This window comes from Taeniopygia guttata, chromosome Z, assembly GCF_048771995.1.
Source record: "Taeniopygia guttata chromosome Z, bTaeGut7.mat, whole genome shotgun sequence".
In the NCBI taxonomy this organism is placed as follows: Eukaryota; Metazoa; Chordata; class Aves; order Passeriformes; family Estrildidae; genus Taeniopygia; species Taeniopygia guttata.
In genome coordinates, this window is record NC_133063.1 from 40272631 (window position 1) to 40292492 (window position 19862).

The following is a 19862-nucleotide window of genomic DNA, read 5'->3' on the forward strand; positions in this document are numbered from 1 at the left end:
TACTAAAAATGATGAACCTCTTGTTTTCTTCAGCAGAAACAGCTAACAAACACTCCAACCCCAGCCTGATGCCAGCACTTCCATAAGCCAAAAAACCCACACATGCCACCACTCATCCAGTTCCCATGCTTTTTTGTTCCTTCCTAGCACCTTCCTTAGTACAGAAAGCTTTGGAATGCTCCAGAATGATCCATCTTTTGGTGACATCATGCTTAAATTTAATTAATTGACTAGCTCCGGTATTATTCAGCAAGGCTTCTACAGAGCATCAGAAGGGTGGGAGCTTTTGGCCACACGGTTTGAGCTTGGCTTGCTGAGGAAGTGCTGGGTAACTGAGGATAAAATGCACCTTGCACAGAAGTGTTTGCTCAGGGAATGTTTTACTTGAAGCTGTTGTAGCAGAGTGGGTGTCTGGATAAGCATAGCTAAGATTGAGAGCTTCATGTGTCTAGTTAGCAACAAACATGAACCTTGTCTGTTGTGGAAAAAATGCAGCAGAGGTGCTGCTGACTAAAATATCTGTGAGAAACATAGCTGAGTCATGCAGAAACATGCAGCTCTTGGGGCTTGCTGCTCCCCATCACAGAGGAGCATTCAACATGCTGCACAATGTCCCTGGGTTACCAGTGAGTGTGGCCATCAGTGGCACCCCTCTTACAAGACCCTGGGCAAGCCAAACTGGCCTGTCTTCCACTCATTTAATCCTAACACTCAGACCTAGTAGGCGGGAAAATGGACCACTGATGTTTCGAGTCAGAAATGAACCAGATATCACATCTGGGTGTGTCAACTAAAAATCTCTATAGGGGATCAAGAATTCTCCTGCCCCTCAGGAACACGGCTGTAGTTTTGCTGCATCTGGGGCAAACCATACCCCTAAACTTTGTGGCCTCTAAAAAACATCCCATTTGTATACATGGTTGGGATTGACAATCTCTGATATAAGGGTAAGAAAATGCAATACAGGAGAATAGAAAAGTCTCTGTGTTATTAGTTACTTGGGTTACCATCTGACAGTAGAGGTGCTGTGAAAGGTGTTGAAAAATCACTGGGGCTGTGTAAAGAAAATGAAGTGTAAGGCACAACTCCTATTATATTAATATCTCCAGGATGCTGTGCTATTCTTCTGGCACATCTCTGCTACTTGGAGGTGCTCTGTATCACACCTCCAGCTGTACAGAGCTCTTGTCATCTCATTAGCACCCTCTGCAGAGGACATCCATGTCCCCAAATTTACATCCTGTCTGTTTCCGCACCACTGCCACCAGTCTTCATCCAGCTGTTAACAGCACAGGCTTTCCTGGCTCTTTTCCACATGGAAATCTCTCCAGCCCTTGCACCAGCAGAGCAGGGATGAGTGAGGGCTGCTGCAACCAAATGGTAAAAGGCACTTCATCTTTTATTTGGGCCATCCAATGCCAATTCACTCACAGAAGCTTAGTGTATTACGAAGAATGGTCTGTCTAACCTGCCACAGATTTAAGGCAATTTTCACTGCATTACACTTATTGCCAAGACCCCTGGGCAATGGAAATATTTATAAGGGCAGGCATGGGTAAGAAAGCTTAATAAAATCCTGTAGATAAATGGTTCAGTATCCTGAAAAGGAAATAGCAGCAGGCAGCTTGTCTGGCTACTTCTTCCCTTCTGAATTTTTTTTTTCCAGGTTTACATTCATCTTCATATAAATTAAGGATAGCAAAGAGCTTCTGGGTTACCCAGATTGTCACTTTGGCAGTCACTTCCCTCTAGTACTTCCCTTTTGGAAGTAGCAGATGAGTATCAGTGTTATAAACTTCAAACAAGGCATTTGCTGAAGATAAAGAATGTTTTATTTTGTTAGCAGACATTTTAGCTTAGAGTTGCTCAGCCTGGAAAGCCTCAGAGTGAGAGATTTCTATAAAGCTTTGTAGGTAATAGTGATTGCAATAAAAACTGATCATAGGATCACAAGATAATTCAGACTGGGAGGGTCATACCTTTTTTTGAATAGATGTGGAAATCAATCCAGTCCAGGGACAAAAGTACCTTCTATTTCTCACAGTGAGACAGGCTGCCTCAGTATCCGGTACCACAGAAAGACAAATAAGAAGAAAAAGGAGTTTTTCAAAGAGCAAACATAACCCTTAATAACTAGAAATGGACTGGGATCAAAATGCCCTGTCCAAATGCCTCTGGGAGTGCAGAGGAAGCAATGCCTGGATGAAAACTGAGAGGCTCGAGCCAACCCCTATTACTAACATCTGCAGCTATCCCTGCTCAGATAATTGTGTGAGTATAATTACATTCATCCTGCAGGGGGTAATCTGAACAGAGGTTGGTAAAGAAAATGTTGGGTTTTTTTCTCCACATTCTGGCACTGCACAGCTATGGGAGGCTGTGTGCGTTGCCAGGAATGAGATATCATCATTATGGATTGTTTCTGATATGGCAGTGCCCACAGCTTGCAGGGCTGTTCCCAAATCTCAGCACACTCAGGTAATTCCCCCACAAGGAGAAGCTGCATGAAGGAGAAACCTCAACAGCAGTGGTCACCATGTGCTTGGTAGGCCCCCCAGATCTGGCTGCCATTCTCCTTAGCAAGGATTAGATTTCCAACTCCAGGACCACACGGGTCCCAGGAATTTGAGGGAACAAACAGGAAGATATACATGTTTAAAACAGAGTAATACTGAGCCCGAGGCAGCACTTTCACTGAAGCAAAGCTTTCCTTCCAACACCAGTGATGCCAGGAGGGAGGGAAGGTGCAGTCCTAGCCAATGTAATCTTCTTTGGGAAGCACATGTTAGCTGTATTTCCCTTCTCCTGCTTCCTGCTGATTGCTATGGCTGAGCAGCTCCTGCACATCCCTGTGCCTGTACACAGCAGCCACACACTGGGGAAGGTCTTTCACGCAAGCTTACACAAACCCACCCTGGTTCTTACCAGAGGCAGAGACAGTTTACAAATCCAAATCGCCCAATTTAATCAGGTTGGCTTTGTCTCCATTCCAACACAATTTGCCTCTGCTTAGTAAACTTGGTCATTGGGCTTCAGTCCCAGTGCTGCATTGAGCTGAGCTGCAGCAACTGCCTCTCTCCACAAAACACAAAGTTTTGTGCTGCACCTCAGGGAAAGGAGATGAGGCAAAATTATTTTGCCTTCTAGCTGGAACTAGCCAAGGACAGGCAAGTGGGCAGCTGCCAGGAGGGAGGCGATGCTCAGAAGCCTGACTGTGAGCCGCTATTGTTCTGGGTACAAACAGAACAGTAATGTATGCTACAGGCTGCCTGGAGCAGCTCCAGGTGGGCTGTGTTTTCCAGAGAGGAGGAATCCCTGTCAAATCTGCACTGTGTCGTCTTGCCAACAGCACAGTAGCTGGTGATTGCAGCACAGAAAAGCTCAAGTCCAATAAAGAACACTCATAAACTTTTGATTTGAGGCTGTTGACACGACCTGGGCTGTGGCATGGAACGGAGATGTGGAGAGGCTGTAAAGCAGAAGGAAAACCTCCTTGGTCTTCCAATCCCTGCAGGTTTGAGCGGGGCCAGGAGGACAGTTTCATTATGGAGATTGCTGACATCGCACCCCTCAGGAAGATGAGGATCCGGACGGACGGGAAGGGGACGCGCCCGCACTGGTTCATGGAAAGGGTAATACTCTTGGCATCATGGGTCTCTCACAACCTGCATGTCCTGGAGCTTCTCAGCCCCTGGCAGAGGACAAAGGAACTGAGGGACTTGTTTTCATTAATTTTCTACATGTTTTCCTGTTTGGTTTCTCACAGTTTTTCTCTGCAGGAATTGAGTCAAGAAAGAAGAGAGCAGAGGGAAAAGCTGTGTTTTAGAGCTTTTTTTTTGTGGTGGAATCATCATGTCTGGAAGTGTTCAAAAGACTTGTGGGTGTAGCACGTTTGTGGACTGTGGTTTTACAATGATCACTGTGGCGCTGGATAAATGGGAGGACATGATCATATTGGACATCTTTTCCAACATAAATGTTGGAAATAAATGTTGGGTTCTATGGTTTCACCACAGAGTCCACTGTTAGATCTCACTCTCCTCTGCATCCCTGGTTTGTCACCAGGGACACCTGCAATGTTTTCTGGTCCCTGGCTTGTACCCTCAGGCCCTGCAGATCTCTGCCATGTGGGAATCTGAATCCTTGGGAGGGTGGATGTTTGTCTGCCAGACAGAGACATCCTGGCCTGGGTGGGACATTCCAAATAATCCATCCACTCTGCTGGATCATCCCATCTCTCCTCTTTCCTTCTCCTCTAGCACACACATTTATTGCCTTTTTTGTTCATATAAGTAAGGTGTTGTTTCTATCTTGCCTTTTGAATGGAGCATGCAAATTGATGGTACTTTCCCCTGATGTCCTACCTCACACAAAAGAACAGTGCTTGCCTTTATCTTGGCTGTCAAACCATCAGCTACTTGTAAAGATCACCTCTGGGCAGACAAAAGTAGTCTGCTTGTTGTGAGTCCCTATAGTTATATTTCTAAGATAGAGGGGGAATGGTGTGCTGATTGCAGACCATCAGATGTCATTAATGGAGAAACACATCTCTGCCATTTTTCTTTACTATACTTTTCCTGGAAATGACATCCTGTTGAGTTTCTGTATCTTGACCTTTTCATGAGAACAGTTTAATACCTAGTAGCATAACCATGGTCAGAGAGAACTCTGTATGATTTTTTAAATTGGGTCCTTTATCCTCTTTTGACTAATTTACAGCAGTCTTTTTCACATAGATAATGTGTTTCTAAACATTGACCCTACATAGCCACCGGTTTTCAGTGAAGTGATGGACTTCTCTTACCTTCAGAAGAATTTCTGTGCTGCTGTACCATTTTTACTTTAACATTTCCACTTCTAAATTTTTTCTCAGCAGCTGGGCAAGGAGAGGAACTGAAAGAGGAGGAATTCAGGCTTGACATTAGAAATAAATTATTTACTGTAAGGGTGGCATAATACTGGCACAGGGTGCCCAGGGAGATTGTGGCTGCCCTATCCCTAGAATTGTTCAAGGCCAGGTTGCATGGGGCTTGGAGCTCTCTGGGATAGTGGAAGGTGTCCCTGACCAAGGCAGGGATGAGTTTTAAAGTCCCTTCATTCTATGATTCTATGATTTTATGATGATGCTTCTGCAGTTCCTCTAAGAATTAGACCTCCAGCACATATCTTTAGAATTGATGTCACAGATGAACAGTTTTTCTCTCTGTGCCTAAGGAATAACTCAACCTGTTGTCTGATTTGATTCAGATGTCTGGGTCAAACTCCCTTTGTAATTTCTCACATGCTTTTCCCTGAGTTTTAAAAAGCATATATAATATGAACTCAAATAAAGCTTATACATCCAGAGATATTCCAGGTCTTACAGTCATGAATCAGTACCAGCACAAAGGCAAGGGATGGGTGCATTTTTAATTGTGCCTCCCCACCTTTCTGTTGCCTTCTCCATCCAGGCATTCCAAACCTCAGTCTGCTAGACTGTCCTACCAAAAGCAAAGATTTCCCAGGGAAGTGGGCAGGACCTATCCAGTAGGTCCTCATTTGGACCTATCCAGTAGGTTTTGCAGCCACCTTCCAGCTCTACAGAAGTCACAGGTGGGCAATGCAACAAGAACAGGTCTTGAGAACAGACTTAAAAGAGGGTTTGTAAAAGTGAGGAACAGCAAATTTTTACATGGGCAGACAAGGACAGAACGAGGGGCAAGGGTTTTACACTAAAAGACAACAGATTTAGATTAGACATTAGAAAGAAATTTGTGGCTGCGAGGGTGGGGAAGGCCTGGCACAGGTTTTCCAGAGAAGCTGTGGCTGCCCCTGGATCCCTGAAAGTGTCCAAGACCAGGCTGGATGGAGCTTGGGACAACCTGGGATAGTGGACGGTGTCCTGCTTGTGGCAGGAGGCTGAACTAGAAGGTCCTTAAGGTTGCTTCCAATCCAAACCATTCTTTAATAATTCTATGGTTTTAGAAGCATATGGCAATGATACCAATAGTTTCTATTTTTCTTAGATAAACAGATCACAGAGGATTTTTTTAACTCCAGTGTTGCATAGATAACTCTATTTATTGGTTTTCTTTCCCACCTTCTCTGGAAAGGTAAACACAGCATTTGCATTCCCAGGTAGAGGGGTGGCCTACAGAAGCATTCTGGAAGAGGGGAGGAACGATTTTGTTCTCTGATTTGTATTCCAGCCTTAAAAATCTACGTAGCCTGGTGTGACATGAAAACTGATTGGAGCCCATTTCCATTTCTGTCAAAAGTGCATATTAAGACTGCATAATGAAATACTTGTGGGGGTAGTGCTAAACTCTCTGACAGATGGTTCACAGTTAGTGCTAACTAGCACAGTGAAATGAGAAGCTAGATTAAGCCATCAACCCCGTAATTAACCATTTATCTACATGATATCCTCAGTTTTCTTGTTCTATTAAACTAACAATAAATGATCCTTTTAATTTTCTTTGATCTTTTGGTAAACTGTTGCTAGCCATAATGTATACTGCTTTTTGTTCACCAGATATAGAAGTGCATAAATACAAATTAAAATGCATTAATTATCAATGATGTTGTACACAGCGAAAAGATTCAATTTACTAGCAGGCAAGTAGTAATATTTTTTTTTATGTCTACATAAAATATACTAAAATTTTATTCAGAATCTCAACAAAGTAATGAACCTGGTGCTGAAAATTCAAATTTGCTACCACAAGTAACAATATGTTTTAAATGCTAGATCCTAAACCTCTACAGGTTTAGGAAATTTGATTAGTGATGTTTTGCAACAAAATGAACATTATTGATCATTACTATGCCCAAGCAGGCATTGTGAATGTTCTCTAAAGCTGAGCAATGCTTTCTGATCACACCACTGCTGGAGGGACACAGAGTGGGACCTTTTCCGCTGATCTAGTGCTGAATCTCATGTTCTTCCACATCAAGCTGCTGTGACACTGCTCTGTGTTTCTGAAAAACCAGGGAACAAAATCATAGACTCACAGAATGGTTTGGGTTGGAGGGAACAACAAAGTTCATCCCATTCCAATCCCCTGCCGTGGGCAGGGACAACTTCTACTAGCCCAGGTGGTTCCAAACCCATCCAGCCTGGCCTTGGACACTGCCAGGGATCCAGGAACAGCCACAGCTGCTCTGGGCACCCTGTGCTAGGGCCTCCCCACCCTTAGCATTACAAAAATTTCACACTAATTGGGAAATTTATCTAAATGCATTCTTTGGAAACCTCTTCCTGGGACAGCTGCTTTCTCAGTCCCTGTGATGATTTCACCTGCTGCCCAATGTCTTAGCGTTGAAGTTGCAAAGCTAGAAACAAGTAGGGATGAAAGCTCAGTGAAATAGCAGGAATTATGAGACTGTTGAATTCTGCAGAGTTGCTTCCCTTAGAATTTTAATGTTACTTTGTGCTGTCAAAGCCAGACAGATAAGAAGCTGCCTTAATGAAGCACTAATTGCATTGCATTCAAACATCACAAATAATCCTGCATGTGGGACTTGGTCTTTATTCAGTCCTTTCTCCTTTGTATAAAGGAGATTAAGAGAATTTGAGAGTTATTATTGAGAATTGAGAATTGAGAATTATATAGCTGAAGCTGACTTTTATTCTTTGCAAAAGAGAGAAGTCTTTTTGTTTTACAGTCAGAAGTTCCTAGGTTTAAGTGAAGAATAATGACATGCAAGAGAATAATGAAATCCTCTGTTTGAGCCTTTAAAAGTGAATTCCAGGAGCTGTGTATTTTGATATCAGCAGAGTGGGAGACCCTGTGAAGCATGTATTACATGACATCTGGAAAAAGACCGGGTAGGGGTAAATCAAATAATCGGACATGTCAGATCTTTCCATTGCAGGAGACGTTGTGCAATAAATTTCAAATTGTTGGTTTAATTTTCCTGTCAACCACTGTATTTGCTCAGCTACAAAGCAAATTATCAATGTGTTATGCATACAAGCTTCTGCCACTTTCTTTTAATGCCTTATTGGTGTTCTACAGCCCAGTTAAGCTCCTTGCATAATTTGCAAGAAGTTTGAGCTGAAAAGCACACTGGGTGCCCACAGCAAGTTCTACGTATGTTCTACGTATCCTAAAAAATAGCTTAGGTGCAATCCAAAGTAGTGGTCTCATTATCAAGCAGCAACTAGTTTTACAGAGAGAAGCAGGCAGAAATTATATACAGTCTCAGCTCAGCTCACTGAGATGACTTGCTTGACCCTCATGATTGAAACCAAAATCCTGCATCATCCTCTGTGTGTGGAAAACCCACAAACATCTCCTTGCTGGATAGGATTAATTTTCTGCGATTTTAGTCACTGAAAAAGGCTACATTCAGTTTTCACCCCTTCCAACAAACTTTGCAGGCCCACTCTGTAGTCATGAGACAGGCAGACCTGAGAGAAGGGGTGATGCCTCAACAAGCTCCTTACCTGTCCCCAGGTTAGGTGGGATGTGGGGCTTCCCTGGGGATGCCCAGGTCCCACCACTGACCAGATGATGTGCTTGGGCTGGATGACCAGAATCTAGGGGGTCCATGCTGGGTGAGAGGCAATGTACCCACATTGTGACCAGAGGGCACCCTGCCACTGCTGCTGCTTCTGTGTCCCTTGTTGTGACTGCAGAATCACAGTTTGGGTTGGAAATTACATTTAAAGCTCATCTCATTCCACCCCCTGCCATGGGCAGGGACACATTCCACTATCCGAGGGTGCTCCAAGCTCCATTCAGCCTGGTCTGGGACACTTCCAGGGATCCAGGGGCATCCACAGCTGCTCTGGGCACCCTGTGCCCACCCTGCCCACCCTCCCAGCCAGCAATTCCTTCCCAATATCCCATCTGCCCCTGCCCTCTGGCAGTGGAACCCATTCCCTATGTCCTGTCCCTCCCTGCCTTGTCCCCAGTCCCTCTGCAGCTCTCCTGAAGCCCCTTCAGGCCCTGGCAGGGGCTCTGAGCTCTCCCTGGAGCCTTCTCTTGTGCAGGTGAACAGCCCCAGCTCTGCCAGGCTGGCTCCAGAGCAGAGGGGCTCCAGCCCTGGCAGCCACTCCACGGCCTCCTCTGGACTGGCTCCAGCAGCTCCACGTCCTTGTGCTGTTGGAGCCAGGGCTGGGGCAGCTCTGCAGATGGGGTCTCAGCTGAGCACAGGGGCAGAGGGGCAGAATCCCCCCCTGCCCTGCTGCCCATGCTGGGGGATCAGCCCAGGATAGAGTTGGATTTCTGAGCTGACATCCCTTGGGCAAAAGTCGCTCATAAAATGAATCTCTTTCCCCTGTCTGCTCCTCCCATAGCACCAGCCCAGAATGAGATGCCAGGGCAGGTCTCTGTTTCCGTCCTTATTGCTTACAGTAAGATGCACACAGATGCAATCACACATCCTGGGTGAGGGGCTAAGGATGAAAAAAGCTGGCATTTCGCTCCAGCAGCTTTAGTAGCCAGACATTTTTTCTCAAACCGCATCTGGAGTGCTCAGCATGGGCTGGGTATTGGTGAGAGGATTGACTTCTGTGTCTGTGTGTGCTCTCCAGCTGACAACTGTAATATGCTTCTATCCCCACTGCTTCCCTGACAATTCCCTGCAACCTTTGCTCAGGACATTTTGCTACTAATAGTGTCACTTTCATTCCCAAGCAGGACAGAGGTACTGCTAGATGAATCTTTTCCAGCATGGAGTTTATGCCCTGGGGTGGGGGGAAAATAGACCACAGATTTTCATAAATAGGGAAAATAGATTTTCAGACAGCCCGACATTAGTCACAGCTCAATTTTGCAAAGAAAACTTTTCAGGGCTGGACTCCTAAGAGGATACAGGCATCATTCACACATCCTTGAGAGAGGACACTTCTGTGCCCCAGCAGCAAGGCCACCAGCTGCTGTGGGGAGACCTGATTTCTGCTTGGTTCAAAGCAAGAGTCTGATTCTATATCTCTTGATTCACAGAACAGTTTTTTTGACCACAAAGTAATAGTGTCACTGGCTATGAATAAGCAGCTTTTTAGAAAAGTGGGACATCTTTTACAGCCAAAAATGTCCTGTCTCCCTGGGACAGGGGGGGTGAAGGTGCTGTGTTACAGATCCCATCAGGCAGATTGAAAACCCAGATGAGTGTCCCCATCAGGCAGATTGAAAACCCAGATGAGTGTCCTACCCACAGAACCATTCAATGCACAAAAAGCATGGCTTACTGCTCATCTTCAGTGTAGCTACTGCCCTTTTTAAAAAAAACTTTTTTATAACCTGGAGCAGTATTCTTCTTTTGAATTGCCGAAGACTCCAGCAAGGCTTTTCTGGGGTCAGTAGAAAGCCATGGACTGGGACACCTGAAGTTTGAAGACAGAATTTGAGCACATTTTATCTCAAGATAAGTTTTACGAGTTTTTTTTCCTTAGGCTGATATATGAGCATGGAGTGGAAGGGTACTGAGGTGGTCATGGGGCTGCAAGAAGTACATGGCTAAGGAAAATAGAGTTTTTAAGCCATGACAAGCAGAGGCTGATAGGGGAATCTAGTTACAGTCTTCTGCTGCTTGAAAGGAGGTTACAGAAACCATTGATCCACACTCTTCCCAGAGTTGGACAGCAAAAAGTCATGAGGCAATGGACGTGAGTTGCACTGAGGAAAACCCTGATCAGATACAAAGAATAAAATCTTCCCAATGAGAGTGGTTCATCCTGTGATGAGGATTCAGAATGTCTGGAGAATCTACACCCTTGAAGATTTTCACAGCTCAGCTGGACTCTTTGCATGGCATGCAGCTGTGCTTGGAGCAGTGAGTGGAGCTATCGACATCCAGGCATCCTTTTTAAATGTGACATTTCCCACCACTCCTGGCTCACTGCTCCCTAATGCTATGCCACACTTCTCTGACATGTCTGGCCTCATGTTTCCATGGCCTTTGCAGAGACAGTGTTTTCTGATGCACTGCTACACACAGGTGCGGCCTCTGTTTCTGTTGGATGGTGACACAAATGGCAATTTACAGCACAGTCTCCTCCCTTTCAATCAGCTCCCCCACTTTAGTGAGAACTTATTGCTATGTTTATGCTCTAGGCAGGTGTAATGCTTTTCTCCTACTTGACTGATGCTCCACTAAGCCCACACACAACAAGAGACATAAAGGTGGGTATTTTATTAGGCATTTGTTGGAATACCTTGTTGAGCTGCTCTGAATTCATTCCCATTCTGTTCTTATCACCACAGCATCTGAGCTGCTTCCACAACACGTTAGATAGTGTGACTAATATCTGTTGCATACTGTTTGTTCTGTCACCTTTTTCCAGAAGGAGAAGTGTGTGAAATATTAAGTTTTTGCTGGCCTAATTTTATCTTGTGCCTTGTTTTAACTTGTTTGGGTTTGTGTCTCTCAACAATGAATTCTGCTTGTTCATGCAAAGGAGACAGGCAAAAGAAAGATGCTGAGGAGAGGTAGTGAAGTTTTTAATAACTCTGTTATTCCCAAAGAAGTCTTTGGAGTGAATTCCATGCTGTCTCACAGGAGAGGTCTGACCTTCTTAGAGATGAGCTTTGCCCATAACTTAGGTCAGAGGAGCAAATTTCTCCCTTTGCTTTGCCACATGGTCGAAAAGGCACTATAATACTGTGAAGACCATTTCTCAGGACAAACCACCACAACAAATATTGTCCGTAGGAGAGAACTCCATTTATCCCAGAAGAGAACAGTGTGGACTTTGGAGCTATGGCCAAGCTCTCCCCATGTCCTACCATATCATGTACTTTATAAGTTTAACATTTGCCCTCATTCAAAAGGCATGTTTTTCCCCCCCTCTTTTGGCTCTTCACAGATCACCCTGAAGAACCTTACTAACCAAGAAGTGGCCACATTTACCTATGGGGATTGGCTATCCAAGCTGAAAAATGCCACGGGAAGCCTGGTGTGTGAGATGCCAGCTGTCATAAACGACGAGCAGATGATGGAGGACACCACATACACTCTTCAGGTTAAAACCAGTGACATTGGAGGTTGGTCCTCACTGAATATTTTATTCATTTTCTAGTATAAAGTTTGTTTTTTAACAATGGGATAAAACTCCATCTGCTTCATTTGAAGTTACATTTGAAAAAACATAGTTTTGCTGGAATACAACTATTTTGGCTGGCTGTTCACCATGGCACTGTCTAAAAGACTCATTGTCATCTGAGCTCTGGGAATAACATATTTAGACACAAGGCCCAGGTGTGACTGCTCTTTGATTCCTCTGAAGACAACCTAACAAAAACTATTATCAGACCAAGATGCAGACGTCAGCAGCCATATTTTTCTTTTTTGGTCAGGCCCATCCATGTAGGGTCAGAGCTGGTGTGCTTCAGGTTTTCAGTCAGCACGGTCTGCCTTGCCTAAAGCAGACAGCAATAATTCACCCACCTTTTCAAAGTGGTTTGAGACCATTTATCTCAGGCTGTGAAAAAAAGCATTTCTAAATGCGCACCAGAATACAAGAGGTGGAACAGAAAGAGCTTCGAGAGCCAATAAATGGGGTTTCAATGTAATTTCCTGGGATCACCGCCTCTTTTCATGGGAAATTTTGTCAGGCTGCTGGATGAAATCTTCTGCCATATATAAAGTGAATAATGCCAAGATGGGGCAAGCCAGATGTTGTCTTGAAGACACCTTGTTTCCAAGGTGTCTTCCTCAAGTGAGATTCTGTCACACCAGTGCACATAACCAACTGCTGACTCTTACTTTCTTTATTCCTTTGTTACTTTTTTGGTTTTTGTTTGGGTTTTTTTTTCCTTCCTCCTGGTTTTATCAGCCATAATTTACGCAGCTTCTAAGGTTTGATCTAAGAATATCAAAATTTCTCTGGCAGAGCATCTTTGTGCCACCTCACCACTTCTCATTGATCTTCTCTGCTGGTTGCTTGTCTGAAAAACATGTAGTGAAATACAAAAGACAAAGGAGAGAGAGAGAGAGGGAAAGATTTGTTTATGCATTTGGCCATCCATCTAATATAATTGTAGATCCTTCTGTGACCTTTTTTGTGAAAACCAGCCCTAACTCACAAAGGTGATGGAAATAGAAATGAGAGAAGACCAGAAAATGACAGCAGCAGCAGACAGATCTGCCCTTCCCATTGAATGAAGGATGACGGGTATTAATGAAGAAACATTTTATTTCATTATGAATAGCGACAACCAGTAGGAAAGAGCAGATTACAGAGAGGTTTCAGAGAGTCTGTTTGTGATTAGATCACACAGCTCACTGACATAATGCTGAACTTCATCTAGCTTATCTAAAGCAGGTGCAAGTCATGAACCATCTCCCCCTTTTGATCATTATGTATTCCACAATTACTCCTGGTTGGACCAATTCAGAAAGAAAGACATTTTATCCTTGGTGATGTTTAAACATGTTATATCATCTCCTGACACACTGACATTATCAAGGAGCAGCAATACTGCACAAGGGCTAGAATCAAATGCGTTTATTCCTAGGTATAAAGTTTTACTTTGCAATGGCTTTCAACTTTCCAGCTCGTAAGAGCCACCAAAAGAAAAACAAACAAACAAACCAGAAAAAACAAACAAACAAACAAAACCCAAAAACAAGCAAAATAATCTCATCTATTTGCCACCCTCTGAAAAATTATGTTTCTGGTTTTAGTTCCTCCTAGTCTAAATTGTCTCTGATAAATTCATCTGGGAGAGAAGTCTTCATCAGTGGTCTGGATAACTCTCCTGAGGGTCTCTGCCTCTTGAGTTTTTCTTCATTAGATTCAGACAGATTTCATGATTAAATGAGGTTAGATGGCTAAAGTTAGGGAAAATTAATCCCACAAAGAAGATTTTGCAGCAAACTAGAAAGCATAAGCTATCTCCCCTCCACCACACACACATATTTAACAACAGCATTGTTTTACATTTTCCTCAAGGAAACTTTTAAATTACAGTTTGTCTTTCACAAAGTCACTCTGCTCCAGTGAAAATTTAACCTACGGAGTTTGCAACAGGGAATAGCTCTGCTCCTGCAAAGCTCAAATCACCCCTTTTCCACCACCAGCAGTACCTCAGATGACTCTCAGACTACACATAGGTAAGAGGAGGTTGTTAGGGCATACATCTCCCAAGTCAGATGGATAATCTTTGGTTAAAACCAAGGTCTTGATCTCAGATGTCAAGCACAATCTGATTTTCTTCAAGGCAGGACCCATAGACATAGATGCAACAGAGGCAGACCACCTGATGGCTCTTTCTGAGGCACAAAAATGTCCTTTGGCTGGTTAATTTTTACTTTCTCTATGAAGACATCATATACATTTTAATGCAATAAAGATGGAGAGCGAATAAATACTGCTTTCTCATTTTCCAAGCATTAATGAAGCAGAAGGTTCTTATCTCTGCTGTTATAAGATTAATTAGGATGTTGTCAACTCAGTTCCAACCTACAAATTACATAATTTAGGACAGTTGATGTCAGCTCATAGTGCCTTATATAGGTCTTTTTAATGTAAAAAGAAAGACATTCTTTGGCCTCAGAAGGCTGTGACTCAAGTCCAGATTTTGTTTTAAAATTAAGCATCTGCTCAGTAGGAATCATATAATCATAGAGATTTCTGTTTAAAGGGTCCTTTAGAGGTTATTTCACTCATTTTCCTGATCAAAGGAGTGTTACCAGAACTAGGTCAAGCCAGCTGAGAGTGCCCAGCCAAACACTGGACAACACCAGGAATGGTGATGCCACCACCTCCCCAGGCATCTGTACCCAGACCTGCATCATATTCCTAAGACACATTTTTCTTCCTTATTCCAAACCTGAACCTCTCCAGCAAGTTGTGGCTTTGGCTTTTTGGGGTATGATGTGAGACAGTACATGGCCCTGTCATCATGACCCCTGTCGCTGCACATGGGGCCCTTGTGCTCCTGCCCCAGTTCCTCTCAGGGCTTCTCCTCACAGTGGTGTGTCCCAGCTCTTGGCCATCTTAGTAGCCACCCTCTGAGCTCTTCTCAGTGTCTTGACACAGGAATTCAAACTGTTGTTTTGCACTGAGCTCTGGAAACTTCCTGCTAGATCCAACCAGAATATGAAGGGTACTGCTGTAAACTTCAGGACATCTTCAGCCTCTCAGCATGTGAAAAGTTTATTCCAACCCAGACAGAGGAGTTTGTATTTCACCTTGCTGAATTCCATGGGATTTCTGCTTGCCAAGTCCTCAAGTTTCTCAAGGTCCGTCTGGGTTGGAATTCTGGCCTTCAGCACGTCAGTCACTCACACAAATCTACCCTTAGCTGGAAATCTGCTGGGAAACACTCTACCATTGCTTAGGGTGTTGATGATGAAGTTCAGCTCAGTTCTGCAGATCCCAGAATCAATCCATGAGCTATTGCACTCATCACCAGTGAAAGCTGGTGCAACCACAGTACCTTCATCTCTTCATTTGTCAAGTTTTTTACAGTTCCTAAATGTGCCTAACAGTTTCCTGGAACTGGCAACAACAACAACAAAAACAACAAAAAATATCAGTGACCCAAATAAGTGAAATGTACATTGATCTAGCATTTCTGTTTTTTACTTTCCCATCTCCTGCTAATTGCTTGTGAGGGAAATGTCACAGCATGAGACCTTCATAAGCTTCTTTCTGCAGGGATGGTTTTGCTAAGAAACAGTTGGTTCTGTGCTTTTTGAGACCTGGCATTAATTAGGAGCCTGCTCCTTGCAAGGAAAAGGACTTCAGTTTGCTTTGTTCCTCACCTCAGCAAGTTTTGGGGTCATAAAAAGTACTTCCAGATGAACTGCATGGATCCTGATGCTTTCTCTTCCTACTTAAACCCTTCCCAGGGAACTGTTGAAAATTAGTTCAAATTTAACAGGTGCAGCTTCTTGTATGGACACATGTTGCTTTGCTTTTTCTCTGTATGACCCTTTTTCTCCTCTTTTTCTTCTACCAATTTTTTTTCCAGTCCTTCCATAAGAACAGTTGTGATTTCTTCCTAATTTCTCTATTCAAGTAATAATCCTGTGGAAGTGGGACCTCTCTCCAGAAGTTTACAGTCCCCCTAACTTTGTCTCTGCATTATGTTTGAATGGAGCTGTGGGAAATAATGTCTCTGTGGCTCAAAGTGGATTTGTGATACTCTTCTGTAAGAAAGGGCCTGGCAGGAGGTTAGACTTCCAAAGCTGGGCTATCCAAATGAGGGCAGCAGATGCCGAGTTTCTTTGTAAGGTGGATTTCAGCTTGATGGTCTCGTTCTCCTTTTCTAAAATTTAAGTGCCTTCGTTCTGACACAGCAATGACTGTCTGCCCAAGTGTAATCTTATTTCTCTCTGTGAATCTGCTTTTATATTGCAGTGTCAAAATTAAAATGCAATCATTTTGGTCAAAGTATAAATAGTCCAAGGTGAAAATGTAACACTTGCAGCTAAAATATAAGGTCACTGCAAGTGGTTTGGTCTTGAACTCCCCAAAAGCCAGGAGAACAGCACGGCTGATTTCTTTGGCAAAATATGGAGAGTAGAGGACAAATGACGCTCAATATCAGGTAATAAAGATCATCTTGAAAGTTTTTTTATTTCCTAGCATATACACAATAAGAATGTGGAATTTGGAAGGGCAAAACTGTTGCATGAGAAACTGGGACTTTTTCCATTAATTGCTGCATGGACAATATTTTGAGAAAGAGCAATATAGAAGGAAGATCTGTTGTGAAGTGGGCCATGAGATGCCGCAGTGGCTTTGTTGAGGATCTGTATGTAGCTCTGAAATCTCTGTGCCAACAAACACAGCAAGAGCAGGAGGAGACAGACCCCAGGGGAAGGATCCTGAGTGCCACAATTGCTTGAACAAGGTTGTAGGACTGCAGGAGGGAATGACTGAGTGTTGAAAAGGGACTGTGCTTCAGTGGGAAGCCCAGGACACCACTTTGTGGCTAGAAAAGTTATAAAGTATATTATTTAACACTCCTTAGTAGATTGCTGCTTGGTAAGTCACTTTACTTCCCAAGCTACGTTTGAATAATGGGAGTAACTACCCTGACGTCCTCTGCAGAGCATTGTGATGGACAGCCCTCCATCAGGAACCGAAATTTCTGCTTCCTATGAGCACTGCTATCACCACAGTCACTGCGCCTCAAGTACCAAGGCAAAGCATCCAGCTGTATTTGTGGGATAGACTGGAAGAACTGGTTGTCCTCCCTGCAGGATCCTGCACAAATCCACTGAAATGTCATGGCGGTGCCCAGAGAAACATGAGCACCCTGCAGCCTCTTCCAGCCTACCTTTGCTGCCTCCCCATGCAGCTGGGTTTGGGAGTCAGTCCAAGGTGGCAGGGTAACCCATGGCATTTTTATCTGCTCTCTCCTTCCAGGAGCAGGCACCGATGCCAATGTGTCCTTGATCCTGTTTGGGGAATATGGGGACAGCGGCACCCTGCCTCTGAAGGAGTCCAACAAGTCTAACAAGTTTGAAAGGAACCAGATGGATGAATTCAGCTTCTCTGAAATGCTGAGCCTGGGAGACCTCTGCAAAGTGCGCATCTGGCATGACAACAAAGGTCAGAGCAGTGACAGGGGTGGTGGGAGAGTTCGGGATGTCTTCACTTGAGCAAACACACAGACACAAGATAGGCTGAAGGCAGAGTTCCCAGCTCTGCTTCAGGCTGGGAAAGTTACCTGGATTTTACCCAGATCCTGTGTCCTAGCTTCCCTGTCTAGACACACTCCCTTCATGTAGGCGGTCCTCTCCCTGGCTGCTGGTGCAGCATCTGCTGCAGCAGGTCCCCAGCTTCAGTTTGTGCTTACAGCCACCTCTGCAGCAACAGCGATGCCTCCCCCAGAGCAAAGCCACCCAGGCTGTTGTCCCAACACACTGACTCCATCCATGCCTGTCACACAGGCCAGCATGGTACTCCCAGAGCAATTCATTGTTCTCAGCCTGACACTGGCATGCAGGAAAATGCAGCCTGGCATAACACAGTGAACCTTGGAAGAAAGAAATAAAGATCTGTGTCTGGCTTTATTAAGGTCATTGCATCAGCCAGTGAGCACACAGCGTGCTGCTGAGAGAGGTTCTGACACTTCCCTGCTGCACATCACTAACATTGCTGTAGTGACATCCCATCCCATCTTCGTGAAAAAGTGATTACACTGGATTAGCAATGGCTTGCTCACTGGTGGCCAGCCCTTGCTTGCAGCCCAAAGGTGAAGTTCCATAGCTCACAAAGGCTCACACCTGAGCCACTATTAATGAAGCTGTTTGGCAGCAATATTTATCACAATCTGGGGAGGAATAGCAAAGGGACTACCTGGTCATTACCTGTTTGTACTGAGGCAGCTGGTTTATGGCTGGGATGAGTTTCATGCCAGTATTGATGTGACCTGGCCACCATCCTCACAACTACTCCAAGTTGTGGCAGATGGGGAAGGCTGCATGTCATGCTCTAGTAATAAAAGACACTATCTCTGGGTTAGACTTTCCCATTGGAAAGTCTTTGAGAGGGAGAAAAAACACATCTAATGGTAGTCTCTGTCCGCGGTGAAATACGGGAGTTACATCCACCTAACATTATTGTTTATTCCCAGACACTGCAAGCTCTGAGCTCATATTTATCACTCCCATAACACAGCACAATTTAGTTGATTAAATTCTATAATATCATGTTATATAGCTGGTGCTGAATCAGTAAAGGAGCTGCTTTCACCTGATTACTTTGCCAAAAAACTAATTCCTTAGATCTACAGTTTAGATGCAGATATAGAAAGGGCTGTTGAATGAGAGTTTTAGCTCAATAAACAAGGTTTTTGGTTGTTCCAAGAGTGGTTCAGACATCCTTCTGATAGCACCAAGAAATCAACATGGATTTTCAGATTTGCTTTCAAACCTATCACCAGCTAAAATGTGTGGTAAAAGAACTTTTTCCTCAAGTGGCATCCCTGGTGACTGGCTGTGCTAACAAGATGAAATTGGTCCTTAGGGCTCAGGCACATGGACAGACTGGGATGCAGGAAGGTGGGAACTGGATCAGACTGAGGGTCTGAGAGCCCAGCAGCTCTTTCCAACAGCAGCATCACTGGATGCCTGAGGAAGAGGACAGGCTGAACAAGCATGTGCAATCCTTTCACAACCCTCTTCATTTTGGATGATGAATAGCTCAGTGCATTTCCTGAACTGGTTATCATTTTTGTCCATTAAATAATTTCCAGTGAATTTTCTCATTCGAGTTCTTGCCCAGGCCCTCCAGGAGACACTGGCACCCACACATCCTGTGCCAGTGACTCCCACAAGTCAGTTGCCTGCTGCGTGACAAGCAAATCCTGTTAATCCAGGAGGGTTTTTCTGCCTTTCCCTTCTTGCACAAGTGATCACTGTTCAGCTTCTCAGTGCCACTGATGATGCTGCTGACACAAGTTGGTAATTGCTGGCTGTGTGCAGCTGGCTGGTGGCAAAGGGAGGTAACAGAGTTTAGCCTTAGGCTAAGCAGTAAATAGGCTCAATTAGTTTAAATTTGCTCTGGGCTAAGAACATGTACCCAGATAGCCACCACAAGTCAGCTAAAATACTAAGCTGGGTGTCTAGAACCTGAAATATGTATATAAATACACATGGCAACCTCACATTCTCTTTCCTTTTTTCCTCAAAACACTGGTTTCCATTTATAAATACTAGTCCTTACCAGGCCTGTCTGACAGCAAGGTTAATTTAAGTCCCTCTAGGACAAATACCATGTTCAGGTTTTGTTCAGCAAAAATATTCATGCTTTTCCCCACAGAAAGAAGGAAAACTGTTATTTAAATCATAACAGATGTTGTCTACATTGTTCTTGCATTAGTCATGTGAAAGGCATCTCCAATCTAAAACTTCACACGACTCAGCATGACAGTTTGTTGGGTGGGTAGAGTATTTATTACTGCTGAGAT

At 44.0% G+C, this 19862-nt stretch overlaps 1 protein-coding gene across 9 annotated transcripts in view; it reads left to right on the top strand.

The window, feature by feature from the left end:
* LOXHD1 (lipoxygenase homology PLAT domains 1) overlaps window positions 1-19862 on the top strand; it is a 165223-nt gene that overhangs the window by 129468 nt on the left and 15893 nt on the right. For all 9 annotated transcript variants that reach the window (XM_030258491.4, XM_072922261.1, XM_041711229.2 and 6 more), the window contains 3 exons: window positions 3515-3632; window positions 11798-11975; window positions 17315-17500. In XM_030258491.4, coding sequence (XP_030114351.4) covers window positions 3515-3632; window positions 11798-11975; window positions 17315-17500 — 482 coding nt within the window. The remainder of the gene's footprint in view (window positions 1-3514; window positions 3633-11797; window positions 11976-17314; window positions 17501-19862) is intronic.